Source organism: Pseudophryne corroboree, chromosome 1, assembly GCF_028390025.1.
Source record: "Pseudophryne corroboree isolate aPseCor3 chromosome 1, aPseCor3.hap2, whole genome shotgun sequence".
NCBI lineage: Eukaryota > Metazoa > Chordata > Amphibia > Anura > Myobatrachidae > Pseudophryne > Pseudophryne corroboree.
Genome location: NC_086444.1, coordinates 315,110,718 through 315,126,157, shown reverse-complemented (window position 1 = coordinate 315,126,157; position 15,440 = coordinate 315,110,718). Strand labels below are relative to the sequence as shown.

Here is a 15,440-nt window from a genome sequence, read left to right as displayed (position 1 = left end):
GTGTGGCCCTACTGGAAGTCACATTTGTCTCTTCACCGTCGACACTGGAGTCAGTATCCGTGTCGGCGTCTATATCTGCCATCTGAGGTAACTGGCGCTTTAGAGCCCCTGACGGCCTATGAGACGTCTGGACAGGCACAAGCTGAGTAGCCGGCTGTCTCATGTCAACCACTGTCTTTTATACAGAGCTGACACTGTCACGTAATTCCTTCCAACAGTTCATCCACTCAGGTGTCGACCCCCTAGGGGGTGACATCACTATTACAGGCAATCTGCTCCGTTTCCACATCATTTTTCTCCTCATACATGTCGACACAAACGTACCGACACACAGCACACACACAGGGAATGCTCTGATAGAGGACAGGACCCCACTAGCCCTTTGGGGAGACAGAGGGAGAGTTTGCCAGCACACACCAGAGCGCTATATATATACAGGGATAACCTTATATAAGTGTTTTTCCCCTTATAGCTGCTGTATTGTTAATACTGCGCCTAATTAGTGCCCCCCTCTCTTTTTTAACCCTTTCTGTAGTGTAGTGACTGCAGGGGGGAGCCAGGGGAGCTTCCCTCCAACTGAGCTGTGAGGGAAAATTGCGCCAGTGTGCTGAGGAGATAGGCTCCGCCCCTTTTTCGCGGACTTTTCTCCTGCTTTTTTATGGATTCTGGCAGGGGTTAAAATTCATCCATATAGCCCTGGGGGCTATATGTTTTGTATTTTCGCCAGCCAAGGTGTTTTTATTGCTGCTCAGGGCGCCCCCCCCTAGCGCCCTGCACCCTCAGTGACCGAAGTGTGCTGAGGAGCAATGGCGCACAGCTGCAGTGCTGTGCGCTACCTTGTTGAAGACAGGACGTCTTCTGCCGCCGATTTTCCGGACCTCTTCTGTCTTCTGGCTCTGTAAGGGGGCCGGCGGCGCGGCTCTGGGACCCATCCATGGCTGGGCCTGTGATCGTCCCTCTGGAGCTAATGTCCAGTAGCCTAAGAAGCCCAATCCACTCTGCAAGCAGGTGAGTTCGCTTCTTCTCCCCTTAGTCCCTCGATGCAGTGAGCCTGTTGCCAGCAGGTCTCACTGAAAATAAAAAACCTAAAACTAAACTTTTCACTAAGCAGCTCAGGAGAGCCACCTAGTCTGCACCCTTCTCGTTCGGGCACAAAAATCTAACTGAGGCTTGGAGGAGGGTCATAGGGGGAGGAGCCAGTGCACACCAGGTAGTTCTAAAGCTTTACTTTTGTGCCCAGTCTCCTGCGGAGCCGCTATTCCCCATGGTCCTTATGGAGTCCCCAGCATCCACTTAGGACGTTCGAGAAATATGGTTTCTATCTATTGACTGTCTAACTAGACAATGTCTATCAAACGGATACCCCAACCAGTAAAGATTAGGAGGTAGGTATAGCATGCATTTCTATTACTCAACCATCTGCCTCCTTAATAAATCTATCCCATGGTGTGCAAAAATAAGGTATGTCCGTAGATACAGTATCACTCATATGTTGTTATAGAAGTAAAACTTGATTTTACATGGTGATTTATGGTTTGGCTCCTAACAATAAATGCAAAATTCTGTAACTACAACAAAATCTACCAATATCAGAATCCACGACAAATGAGAACATTTAAAATCAAATCTGTAATTTATTGAAAATATCCAGGTAAATTAACAACTGCAGTATTCGTTATACAACACAAATAAACCTTTACAGTAATTTTACACTATAAACATGAACTAATGTAGTGTCTGCATGGAGTAATGTAAGAGTCTTGTAATAAAACATGCTCTAGTATTCTCCGTTGTGGACACCACAAACCTTTTTGGTCTTCAGGTAGGTAGTGCATAAGTGGTGTAACAGATGTGCCACACAGAATGCCAAATGCCCTAACGCAAGGGATAGTCTGCGTCAGGAATGAGAAACGGGCTAGAGAATGTAAAGTAGTAAGCTTTTTTCATGCTAGTGACCCTAATAATGAAGTGGACAGAAGACATGTCAGTGACAGCTAGAGCACGTTACTTTGCTGCCTGACATATTACAGTATTCATATAGATGATACATTTCCCTGTTTATATTAGACTATAGGTACCTCCTAGGAGTTGAATAATTGTTGTTGCTTCATCTCTAAACAAAATGACTTCAGTAAACCACAAAATAAATGTATATACCCAAACATGTTATTGGTACACTACATATTGTATACTATAAAAGCAAGGAGTTATAAATTGACCAGCAACGCAGGAAAATAACCACAATGCTAAAATACTCTGTAAAATGAAAGCTAACCATTTAATTGACAGTAAATGGGGCACAAGTGGACAGACTGTGCTGCGTCAGTAGTGCAATGGTACACTTCTCTCCTAACAAGCCTCAGCTTTGCCACAAACTATTTTCAGCATTACTGCTTTATTGGATTCTTCAAATATATGGCTTTACCCTACCCCATTATTTAGTGTGGCACTTAAATGAATGGTGTTGCCGATAAATAAAAATATAAAATGCTAGCTCAAAGGTCTTAATGGTGACCATAGTGCATCAATAAACTGGCAGAATGTTTAACGTGATTTAAAAAAGGTAGAAAGTAAATGAGACATTGCTATAAAGCAGATACTACTTGAGGAAATTGTACAACAAATGGAGCTCTTACTTGCCAATCAGAGCGAAGCAATGGGCAATGCAGAACGATATGCAGTCTCTTTCTCAGAAGAGTCCAGGAGTAAGCGTTGATCTAAGGCACATCAGAGCCCCGTGCATAAGTATAACAAAAAAAAAAATTACACTGCGGTCAGGCAAAAATTGCATCCACTAAATCTGCATTTAGTTTGCACATTACAGATTTTTAGTAACATTCTAATCCCTGAATGAGCCTGTTAATGTCCTATGTATCTAAGGTAACATTACTTACTTTGTTTTTTAAATTTTATTAAGTAATTAAACAAACTGAACATCAGGTACAAGGTATACAGTGCAAACCTCACTATTCCGCACTCTGCTCAAACTTCACCTGAGGAGGTCATCGGGAACCTGAGGAGTTTGGCAATAGACAGAGCGCTTGTTATTGTCTTCTCACATCTCATGCACTGGTGGCCGACATTAATGTTACCAATGGCTGTAGCACAACAGAACTATTCATTCCAATGCAGCATTCTGGAGGATACTTCAGCATGGATAAAAAAGCAACAGTGGCACAGTAAGTAGAAATCCAGTCGGAGAAAATGATCTCAGAGTTCTGTCTGCACATTTGCTTCACAACCTAAACCTACAAAATCGGATTCTCTCAAACCACACCCCACAAAAATATTATATTAGAAGCCAAAAAGGTCTGTCATTATCTTCTGAATATGGAAAGTATGGGTGCCCAGTCACTGAAACGAAGCTGTAGACCATATCCAGCTCACAGAAGAATGGAACTGGTGTGAAGTTGGGAGCACCAATGTTTGAGTGAGGCACACTAGTGTTGTATCACTGCATGATAAAGCCAGGGTTGGGCGGGAAGCGTGGAGGTGGTCTTTGTGGAACAGCTGGCGGATACTGAGCTGTGAATGAACTGGGGTATCCAGGATATGACATCTGGGCTTCAGGCTGATACAAAGAGCGAGATGGAACGGGAGGACACGGAGATGCGGCATAAGGGAGCCCAGGAGCAGGCTGCTGCTGCTGTGCAGCCATTAGATAAGGAGTGGGATACATTCCGGCTTGGGCAGGGGGTGGAGGTGGCACAGCTCTTCTAGGCATGACTGCTGGAGACATATTGTAACCTGCCTGGAATTGTCCTGGAGGTACCTGGACGCCCTCAGGTGGCAAAATCGGAGGCTGCATAGGAGCCTGATGGAGCCTTTGTCCTTTCAGCACCAGCTCCTGTAGTTTCTCAATTTTCACACGTCGTAAATGTGATAATTTGCGTTTTGATAAATATTCATCAATGAATGAATCCAGCTGGATATCACCATCCAGAAAGTTTTCTGCCATATTCTGTGTAAAGATAAAACAAATGTTAATATAACTAAACACATTTATTTCAACGAGTAAAGGTGCACACACCAGTGATCAGGGCATATTAATGGAAAGTTACCATTCTGTGTTTGTTAAAAGGGAGGCTGGTGAAGAGGAGAAAATACTGGTTTAGGGTGGCCCTTTATGACAATCACAACATATTGGAATACAAGCATACTGCAAAAGTCAGCTGTATCTTCGTGTATCAGTATTGTAGATAAGCTTGTGAGCTGGGCCATCTAACCTGGCTGTTCTTACACAGTCCGATTTTATTAGTTTGTTCCAAATTGTAAAGCGCAACGGAAAATGCCGGTGCTAAACAAATAACGGATAATAACATTTTGACGATCCTGACACTATCCACAGGTGGCTGAGGCGTGGCCTTCCTTAGGGTTAATAGAATAAAGTCAGACACTATTGCACAAAGGGATATCTGCTGCAAACTCTCGTTTTTGTACATGGAACAGTTGAATGATACCACTCAGTAACCAGCACTCCTATACATGCATCAGCAAGACGGCTGTGTGTTCTACCTGACCAGCTGCATTGTAAGATACTTACTAGATGCCCAGGTTTCTGTTCCCCTTTCATTTTTTCTTTTAATATACCATATGAAACACATATGTATCACATTTGCATATCGCAGTAGTATTTCAAACACGTATACAAGGAGGTCATATAAAATTGTAAAACAAACTAATAATATAGGTCAAACAGTAAAAATATGTATAATAATATAGTGAGTAACCATCAGATGTATACATAGTCAGAGAGTATATCCTGTAGATATATATCTGTGATATATGCCAGAAAATATAACAAATTGCTGAAGTAGAGGTTTAGAGCGGAAGAGAGGCGGCCTGATAACCAATCTATTCCTCATACAGTTCCTTCAAACTATGAAGATATTTTTAAGGGATGCATGGATTTTGCACCTCATGTCTAAATGCAGGGAAGCAATGTAACTTTCCCACGTTTCCAGAAATTTCTTTCTATCACCTTCTAAAGTTGTCTCAATCCATTCCATGTTAAAAACATGGAAGAGTTTTTCTAGAAAAAGTCAATGTAGGGAGAGTAACGTTGATCCACAGTTGTAGGATTGTTTTGCGCGCTACCGCACTTATAATCAGTAACAATCTTTTGCCACTCGCTGTCCTTCCGGAAGCATACCAAATAATCCATGTATCAGTAAGCGGAACATAATTCACCAAATGCTCCAATGTATATTCAGTGATTGCACTGAGCCAAAAAAAAAAAAAAGTGGGTCCCAGGGTCCCCTCACTTTTAAAAATCGGGGTCCTACCTGTCCTTTTCTGGGTCCCATCGGAATGAATGTTCTTATTAATCTTATTAATTATTCAAACATAAAAACAGATTATTGATGTGGACACCACTAAAGTGTTGGAAGGGGGCGACAATGCTGCTGGGCTGTGTAGCATACAGGACACTTGCACAAGAGCTGGAGCCAGGCGTAAAAGAACAGACAGTGTGTGTAGGGGTATGGCCACATAATAGTACCAATTCGCATTGCATCACCCAGTAGTGTCTCTTACACACATTGCGCCAGGTAGAACACTTATACACATTGCGCCAGGTAGAGCATTTACACACACTGCGCCAGGTAGAGCACTTTTACCCTCTGATCGCGGGCGTCAGCAGGTGAAGGGTGTGCACACAGTCATTGCGTATGATGGTGGGGATGCCGAGGGGAGGAGTGACAATGACTGACATGTAGTCAGGGCAGGATTAAGGCTAGTGGGGGCCCCAGGCAACAACGGTATGAGGTCCCCCACCAATAAAACTGACTGTGCACACTGCTGCTGTCACTAGAGAGGGGGAGAGGGCGAAAGATTAAGACTGTGTAAGGGAGAGAAAGAGACAGAAAGGAACAAGGGAGAGAGGGAGCGAGAAAAAGGGTGTCAGAGAGGGAGCGTAAGAGTGAGAGAGAGAGGGGGAGCAAGAGAGGGAGACAATGATAGGCAGTGGGTATGCGCAGGAGAGAGTCAGGGAGGGAGAGAGCGCGAGCGGGGGGAGCAAGAGAGGGAGAGAGAGTCAGGAAGACAGGGAGGGAGAGAGAGGGTGAGAGTCAGGAAGACAGGGAGGGAGAGAGAGGGTGAGAGTCAGGAAGACAGGGAGGGAGAGAGAGGGTGAGAGTCAGGAAGACAGGGAGGGAGAGAGAGGGTGAGAGTCAGGAAGACAGGGAGGGAGAGAGAGGGTGAGAGTCAGGAAGACAGGGAGGGAGAGAGAGGGTGAGAGTCAGGAAGACAGGGAGGGAGAGAGAGGGTGAGAGTCAGGAAGACAGGGAGGGAGAGAGAGGGTGAGAGTCAGGAAGACAGGGAGGGAGAGAGAGGGTGAGAGTCAGGAAGACAGGGAGGGAGAGAGAGGGTGAGAGTCAGGAAGACAGGGAGGGAGAGAGAGGGTGAGAGTCAGGAAGACAGGGAGGGAGAGAGAGGGTGAGAGTCAGGAAGACAGGGAGGGAGAGAGAGGGTGAGAGTCAGGAAGACAGGGAGGGAGAGAGAGGGTGAGAGTCAGGAAGACAGGGAGGGAGAGAGAGGGTGAGAGTCAGGAAGACAGGGAGGGAGAGAGAGGGTGAGAGTCAGGAAGACAGGGAGGGAGAGAGAGGGTGAGAGTCAGGAAGACAGGGAGGGAGAGAGAGGGTGAGAGTCAGGAAGACAGGGAGGGAGAGAGAGGGTGAGAGTCAGGAAGACAGGGAGGGAGAGAGAGGGTGAGAGTCAGGAAGACAGGGAGGGAGAGAGAGGGTGAGAGTCAGGAAGACAGGGAGGGAGGGAGAGAGAGGGTGAGAGTCAGGAAGACAGGGAGGGAGGGAGAGAGAGGGTGAGAGTCAGGAAGACAGGGAGGGAGGGAGAGAGAGGGTGAGAGTCAGGAAGACAGGGAGGGAGGGAGAGAGAGGGTGAGAGTCAGGAAGACAGGGAGGGAGGGAGAGAGAGGGTGAGAGTCAGGAAGACAGGGAGGGAGGGAGAGAGAGGGTGAGAGTCAGGAAGACAGGGAGGGAGGGAGAGAGAGGGTGAGAGTCAGGAAGACAGGGAGGGAGGGTGAGAGAGGGTGAGAGTCAGGAAGACGGAGGGAGGGTGAGAGTCAGGAAGACAGGGAGGGAGAGAGAGGGTGAGAGTCAGGAAGACAGGGAGGGAGAGAGAGGGTGAGAGTCAGGAAGACAGGGAGGGTGAGAGTCAGGAAGACAGGGAGGGTGAGAGTCAGGAAGACAGGGAGGGTGAGAGTCAGGAAGACAGGGAGGGAGAGAGAGGGTGAGAGTCAGGAAGACAGGGAGGGTGAGAGTCAGGAAGACAGGGAGGGAGAGAGAGGGTGAGAGTCAGTCAGGAAGGGGGGGAGAGAGAGAGAAATAAAGCTGGAGAAACAATACCTGTGGGGCTACAGCAGCTCCCCTTCCCCATACACCCGCAAAATCCACGAGGGGGCGGGGCTTACTGTAGAGACAGATACAAAGCTGTCTCCATCTCAAAGACAAACTCCCGCCTGTGCTGCTGGGACTCAGAGCCGGCCAGGGTACAGGGGGCCAGACCGGGTTCAGTGTTTTCCAGCGTGTAGGGGCCACTGGACAACGGCCCTGTCTGCCTTTCCTATAATCCGGCTCTGCACATAGTGCAGCAGCTCCGGTCCCCCTCCTGCTCCTGTGCGCAGCGATGGCCACTGACAGGATCAGTCCGTCTGAGCCCAGTGTGACAGATGTAGGTGCCTGCTCACCTCTAAAATCCCACCCCCCCAGCACATGCACAGGAACTAGCACCCACCCTCTCAGCACATGCACAGTAACCAAATTCTTCTCAATAAGGGACAGCCCCAGAAATAGTGGTATGTATCAGCTATAGAGGAGTGACAGCAAGTGCAAGATGGAGATGTAGACATCCCACCCAAGAATTGTCTGTGCGGTGAGAAAAGTGCTTTGTGAAATATATTAAGGAACATCTCCTGATATTGAATTGCTGGTAATACAGACCTGGACCTATTAAGCGTTTTCATTAGATCACAAGATAAAGGAGGAATAACCCGCACCCAGCCACTCATCCCAGTGCGTCTCTCAGTGTGTTATCTGAGGCCATAAAATAGAGTAATGAGTTGAAATAGAACCCACGACTAAACGGGCTGAGTTTAGAAGGGCATCTAGACTATTTACCCAGTCATCATTCGAGAAACCCCTAATAACACTACCCGTATAACGTTTCGCTTGCAGATAAGCGAAACGGAATTTACGAAATGTGGGAAACTTTTCCGATGCCTGTGAATACTGGAGTGGATTTCTAGTGTCTTTATCAATAAAAGATCCTATATTCCGTAATCCTTCCTCGTGTAACAATTGGAATACAGTTCCCTGCCTGTCCTTACTGAAATTGTGGATTATATAAAAACGGCAAAAATAGAGTTACAGTATGTGCGTTTAAATTCCTTTTATGCCTAAGTAGATGCCACAATTTCCTCACAGACCATAACAAGGGATTATTACGGATATCTTCCGGGACCTCTGCATCATGTAGATGTAGAACACTGGTTAAAGAACAACTGTCTAGAAATCCACTTTCAATGTTGGTATTAACATAAATAACTATCATGTAACCAATACCGTAAAAATCTCAAGATCGTAGCATGATTATAAAATAGAATGAGGAAAATGTATTCCCCCATTAAGTTTTGATTGCTGTAATTTCTATTTATCCGCGGGAATGTTGATTTCAAGATAAATTTACGAAAATTTTTATTCAGCCCCTGTAAATCTTTCTGATGGAGTAAAAGTGGTAATGCTTGTAGCAAATCTAAAAGTTGTGGGAATGTCACCATCTTTATCAGGCTAGCCCTACCCATATATGATAACAAGAGGTGGCTCCACCCATCCAGCTCCCAAGTAATCTCAGTCATCATCCTAGCGATATTCAGATTATAAAATTCCGATATACGTTTAGGCAACCGTATACCCAAATATGTAATTACCTCCTTTGCCCATTTTAAAAGGTAACGTCCTTCCCCACCTTGGAATATTAAGACGTGCATGCAATAGTCAACCCTCAGACTTGGACATGGTCACTCTATAACGCGAGATTTCCCCATACTCATCAAGTTCGTCCACGAATGCAGATATTTTAAGTTCATTAGTGCCTACTGCAATCCCATGAAATACTGGCCAATCCTGCAAAATCCTAAATAGGGGATCGATGCACAATTTAAATAGTAATGGTGATAGAGGTCACCCTTGCCTGGTTCCCCTATACATAGTCAAAGGCTCGCTTCTCAACCCATCAAAAGTCTCGTGGTCAGTTGAGCATAAAAGTATTGGATCAATTTTATAAACGAGGCACCGAAATCAACATGTGGGGCCATGCCACTGTATCAAATGCCTTGTTCGTATATAGGCTGCGTAACATTCCCTCAGTACTGTCATCTTTGGACCCAGCCATCACTACAGCCACTCTTATTGCTCTAACTGAGTGTCTGTCTCTCACAAATCCCATTTGGTGAGATGTGAACAAATCCAGCACTATTAATTGTAATCAATTGGCTATAATTTGGTTAAAATTTTAAAATCCGAATTCAGTAATGAAATCGGACGATCAGATTCCGCCAGAAAAAGGTCCCTGTCTAGTTTAGGTATAAGGGAAGTATAAGCCTCTGTAAAAGAAGGAAAATCTGGTATTCTATTATATAATTCAAGTAAAGTAGGAGTAATTTCTGTTTGTAATAATTTATAATAAATACCAAAAAAAGTGTCTCCCGGAGACTTGTGAGACCGCAGACCTGTAATAACTGTCTGAAGTTAGTCTTCAGTGATATTTTTAGACAATAAATCCCTCTGATCCAGAGTCAAAACCGGAAAGCGGGCATCCGATAATATGCGATCCTGCAGCGCAAAATTCATAGTTTCCTGTTGGTAAAGAGCGCTATAATAATTATGCAAATCCTTAGTAGCGATAAGCGTTTTATTTGTGGCAGGGTCTTTGATAGTTGTTGAAGGACCTTTTCGCTCTTACTTTAGACATGCCCGCCAATAATCTCCTGGACGTTTGCCCCTTATAAAACATTTGTTTAGTATAATCCAATCCAAGGATTCTAGAAACTGTTTATGTTTTAAATAATCCTCCAAATTAGTTGCAGAATTCTGAGACTGATAAATTTGGAATGATCGTGCCACCGCTTTCTGCGGAGACCAGTACTGGTCTGTTTTCTGTTTAAGTCGAGAAATGTACTGCATAATATGGCCACGCATGACCGCCTTCGACGCACCCCCTGTGGTCAACATTATCATCCTGATAATTAGCCCATGAATGAACTAGAAATTTCTTAAAGTCTTCCAAATAGTCCAGGAAGCGCCAAAGGCAATCATTTGCAGCCACTGAAGAATGCCACATCTCCATAGTCACCAAGGCATGGTCAGATATTAATAATGTCTCCAATACTTGTGTCCTTAACTTGCGCTATCAAAGAGTTTGAAATTAAGAAAAAAACGATTCTTGACAGGGACCAATGAGCTCTGGATAAATGCGTATATGTGCGATCCGTACCATGCAAAAGACGCCAAGGGTCGCTTAGTAAATGAGTACTCATCAGATTATGCAGGTTATACCAAGACGAGGTGTAGGCGTTGTTTAGGGGGAGAGATTTATCAATTTCCGAGTTAAGTACCGAATTGAAATCTCCAGCCACAATTAGTTCATAAGTAGTACGCCGAGCCAATATCTGTGTCAACCTGGAAAAGAAGCGGGCTTGGGAATCACTAAGGCGCATAAATATTCACTAGTGTATACCTGCGGCCTTCGATTTCCGCATCAATTAATAAAAATTGACCCTCAGTGTCCACCAATGTGTCTAAAATGTTATAGCAGAGATTCCGGGTGAAAAATATTGTTACCCCCCTGGATTTGGAAGTAAATGAAGCGGTCACACAGTCACCCAACCAACGAGCTTCCAGGATGGAGCCATCCCCTTGTACCCGGTGAGTCTCTTGCAACATAACTATAACTGGCCTGTATCTACGGATATGGGCAACAACTTTTTTCTTTTTACAGGCGTACTATAAGCATTCCATGAGAGTACACTGAAATGTGGCGGCAAAGGTAGCCTATTTTATATATTCATTGAAGTAGACAATGGACATTAGGAACAGACGTAACCAAAGAGATATAATCCCTGAAAAATGCAAAAAGTATGAAAACCAGGACAGCCGCCTCTCTTCCGCTCCCTAGCAAACCCCTCGAGAATCTCAAAAGACATACAACATAACATACAGTCAAAGTCATATACAATAAATCAAACCTGTGTTTAATTTTTTTTTACATTTTAACAAAAACGGTGGTTGTCAACCACCAAAAACCCTTGAGGACCCCATCCCAACTTGGATGGGATGCTCCGATAATCTATTAAAAATCCGGTGTCTACAAACCCTCAATTCGGGGTGAGTACTGTAGGCCTTGTGAACGAACTAGCCCTTTGTAAGCTCAAACACATGTTATGGATTGTAATAGATAGAGAAGAATCAACATGCTGTATATAGTAACCACTGCACACCTTGCCCGATTACTTTACTCCATTTATCATCACAGTACATTCTGGTATCTTTATAGTATAGAGAGTATTACACTCCCATATTACGTATCCTAGAACTAGGAGAGGGGAATGGGGGGGGGGAAAAAACAGCAACAATTAACATTACCACAAATGTCTAGTCTACGTCCTGAGCGCTCACAATCCACAAATTATGCTGTTGGTATGATTACATCTCTAGATCAGGCATTGCCGGAGATCTCGGTTGACCCCTAGTTATACGATTCTTCGCTTGTTTGGGGTCTGTGAAGTAGACAGGTCGGCCATCCTCCAAAATACGTAATTTAGCCGGATATATTAGGGCAAACAGTTTGTTCTGACTACCAACTTTTTACATACTTCAGAAAGTTCTTTCCGTTTCTGCGATACCAGAACCGGAAAGTCCTGAAAAATGAGTATCCTCGCCCCGTCCATCCGTAAGGGTTGATTCATTCAATACACTGCCAATACTTTTTCCTTTGCCCTGTAATCAAGAAATTTGGTTATGGCCGGTCTAGACCTATTTCCTTGATCCTGTCTCTCCGGGTCCAGTCTATGCGCTCTTTCAGTTTCCAGGACATTAGAAGCATCATAAATCCCGAGAGCCCTGGGAATACGATCACTGAAATTCTGACAATTGAGGGACCCTAACCGATTCAGGGATCCCTACAAATCGCAGATTACATATCCGATCCCTATTTTCCAAATCATCTAGTTTTGCAGATAAGGATTGAATAGTCTGATCCCAACGATCAATGATCGCCTGCATGGTCTGAACAGATTCCTCATTGTCACTAAGTTTCTGTTCCAGGGTTACTATTCTCGCTATATTAGAATATATTTTAGTGAGTGATGTTTCTAACTGTGTGTGTAAGTCTCCAAAATTTTTGTCCAGCAAAGGCATTAGCATGCTTATAGTAACTTTTGCGTTTTCTTCAGGGGTGGGAACTGAAGGCAATGGAGAGGGCCTTTCCAAAGTACCATCTGAGGTCTCCTCAGATGCATATACTGGTGGGGTCAAAAGAGAGGCCGGAGCTACCAATTTTTTGCGGTTTCTAACCATATCTTTGTCTAGAAGTGGCTGTGAATTATGAGCTGTGGAGGGCTTTTCTAGGTATCTGTCCATGCCCCAGCCAGGGCAGCAGAAAATGATAAAATAGACTGTGTATTACGAGACAATCCCTTTTGGGAAGTTAGCGGGCTAGAGAACGTTAAAGAAAAATGCAGATATCACATAATTAAGGCCTTGTGCCCCCTACTCACTATTATTCTACATTTGCAACTGTTTTGGGCATGTATACAATTGAATTACCTCGCAAGTGTCAAGACACTTATCAGTATCTCAGTGAACTTTAGTACCAAGTATAAACACAAGGATACTTATGATGAGAGGTGTAAGTGCTCTTTTACACAAAAATAGGGCTGTATACCTGCAACCTATTAGATAACAAATAATACAGCACCTAGAAGAAGCAAGTTAATAGGAACCCCACTAGAGGGTAGTGTAACCTATGGAATCCAAAAAGTAAAATTAATACTTAAGTCATACAAAAAGAGTATGTTACTATATTAATTAGCTGAACTCATGCACATAGATAAGCTCTACGATATATAAGTACGTTAGCAAGAACACACCGTATAAACGATGCTGCAGACAGAATATATTATTGCAGAAAATCAGGAAGAGAGAGTCATCAATTACTCCCAATGTTCCGGTTCACTTTGATATCACCACATTAATAACAGCAGAACAGAACATATTAAAACTGTATGTATGTAATAAAGATGGAAAGGATATTTAGTTCCATACAAAGCACCCACAATGCTTGTTCTGCGGATCCAGGTGAAAGATACAGAGCAATAAATATCCTCTCAAGCCCTAGATGCTGGTAGGAATGTCTCTGCAGAGTGGACTATAGCAATCCCCTCCAAATGCCTGAGCACCCCACCAACAGGCAATAGCGGGATTTATACCCAGGACAGTCCAGCCGAGTCCCCAAACAGTACTGGACACAGATGTTTAAGCACCCAGTTCTCTCAGATTGGTTGTGTGGCACTTATATTTCTAAAGAGAGGAGGAAAAGGTTTGTAGTGAGGGTAAGAGGAATCAGGCAAGCGGAATGTGTAAATCAAGGGGTGGGGGAGTACACAGTAGGGGGAAATGGTAAAAAGCAGAGGATAACAGGAGGGAGGTATCAGAAGTTTGTTAGCAACTGGTGTTATAGAAGACAAACAATGGTAGCGCCTGGGTGTATATCTAAGCAGGAGCAGATCAGTGAGATTCTGCAGCCCAGCTACGATCCATCCACATAGGGTATAGTAAGCATACCAGGGTGTTGAGATGGAAGACAGCGCGGCTCAGCAAAGTTCTCCCGTCACTCCAATGTCCCGTTCCCTCGGGGTGTAAAGAAGGCAGGCAGTCAAACCCTCACTGCAGCCCATCGGAGGTCCCAATATGAGCAGCAGTAGATGAAGTCCTCAAGCGCTCGGCAGGTGTTGAGGCCCTGGGAGCGATGACCAGCAGGAAGAGCCCGACAACAGCCCCAGCCAAGTCAAACCCTGGTGGCAGCAGCAACCAAGGGGACTGAAGTGCAGGCAGCCCCACAGACGGATCCAAATAGATTAGCAGCTGTGGAAGTCAGAGGTAGCCCAGCAGCTCCGGAGAGCCACAAAGTAGCAGCACCCAATCTGCTCCAGCCCAGGACCAGAGTCGCAAGGAAGCGCTCCCCGCCATTCGGACTCCACTCCTCTGTAAATTGCAGCGCTAGAGGAACTTTTACATTTGCCACTGAACTCCGGGTCCCAGCTGACGTCCCCAGTGTACAAGTGGCGGTATGTATACGAGCACAGTCCTGGGATCAGCTTCGGCAGTTAGAAGGGAGCGTCCCAGCTGTCCACGGCCAACCAGCCCCCCGTCACAATAAACAGAAGAGCGGCAATATCCCAATATACCAAGGAATAGTAGGCAGTACACAGTTCAGGAACAAGTTATATAATGGTCCCCGTTTATTGTCTCACCCCACACCAATCTTTGCGCCTTTCCAAGGCGGTCATGCACGCCATCAATACATATGGCTGAGCTACAGTGGATAAAAGGTCAGCAGAGGCAACTTAGGTATCAATCTGCTCCACAGCACCTAGAGCAGGCATTCCCAACCACGGTCCTCAAGGCACACCAACAGTGCAGGTTTTAGTGATATCCAGGCTGCAGCACAGGTGGGTAAATCAAAATAACTGAGCTACTAATTAAGTCACCTGTGCTGAAGCCTGGATATCACAAAAACCTGCACTGTTGGTGTGCCTTGAGGACCGTGGTTGGGAATGCATGACCTAGAGAATACACCAAAGTTGAGTGCTTACCCTCAAAGTGCCTAAATGTAGAAGACTGCAGCAGATTACTTAAGCCTCAGTCCGGACAGAAATTAAAAAGCAGCCATGCTCGATGCTCCGCCCACCGGAAGCCCTTTTCATTTTTTCTAATACGCCCACCCACAGCCCCCTGTCTTTGCTTTTCTCTTTCTCTATATCTACTTTATTTTGCTATCCTTTTCCCTAGCTCCTCTTCTTCTGCTCTATGGATGGATTGACAACTCGTGAATCTCGGGTAGACACTGCTCTTGTCAACATTGGTTTAGCTTTATATTTCTTTATTTTTGGTTGTATTAGTAACCTTGTCAAAGCGGAATCAATCTGATAATTCCTTTATAGTATATTTTCATCTCTTTTCTGTGCTTAAATTCCACTTCACATAGTTATGTTCATACTTGTTAACAAGGTTTTATTTATAAAAAAAACAACAACAAAAAACACATTTTCAAAAATGTTATTAGGGGGTGCCTTCTCTAGACTGCATGTCACAGCTCCTTCCATAGATGTCTGATAGGATTCAGGCCAGGGCTCATAGAAGGCAAATTAA

General features: G+C 44.7%; 1 protein-coding gene across 1 annotated transcript in view; it reads right to left on the bottom strand.

Annotated features, from left to right (window-relative positions):
• Positions 1 to 1,614: 1,614 nt before the first annotated feature.
• Positions 1,615 to 15,440, bottom strand: part of VPS37B (VPS37B subunit of ESCRT-I) — a 71,955-nt gene continuing 58,129 nt past the window's right edge. The window contains exon 4 of the mRNA XM_063964562.1: positions 1,615 to 3,961. Coding sequence (XP_063820632.1) covers positions 3,452 to 3,961 — 510 coding nt within the window. The 3' untranslated portion in view covers positions 1,615 to 3,451. The remainder of the gene's footprint in view (positions 3,962 to 15,440) is intronic.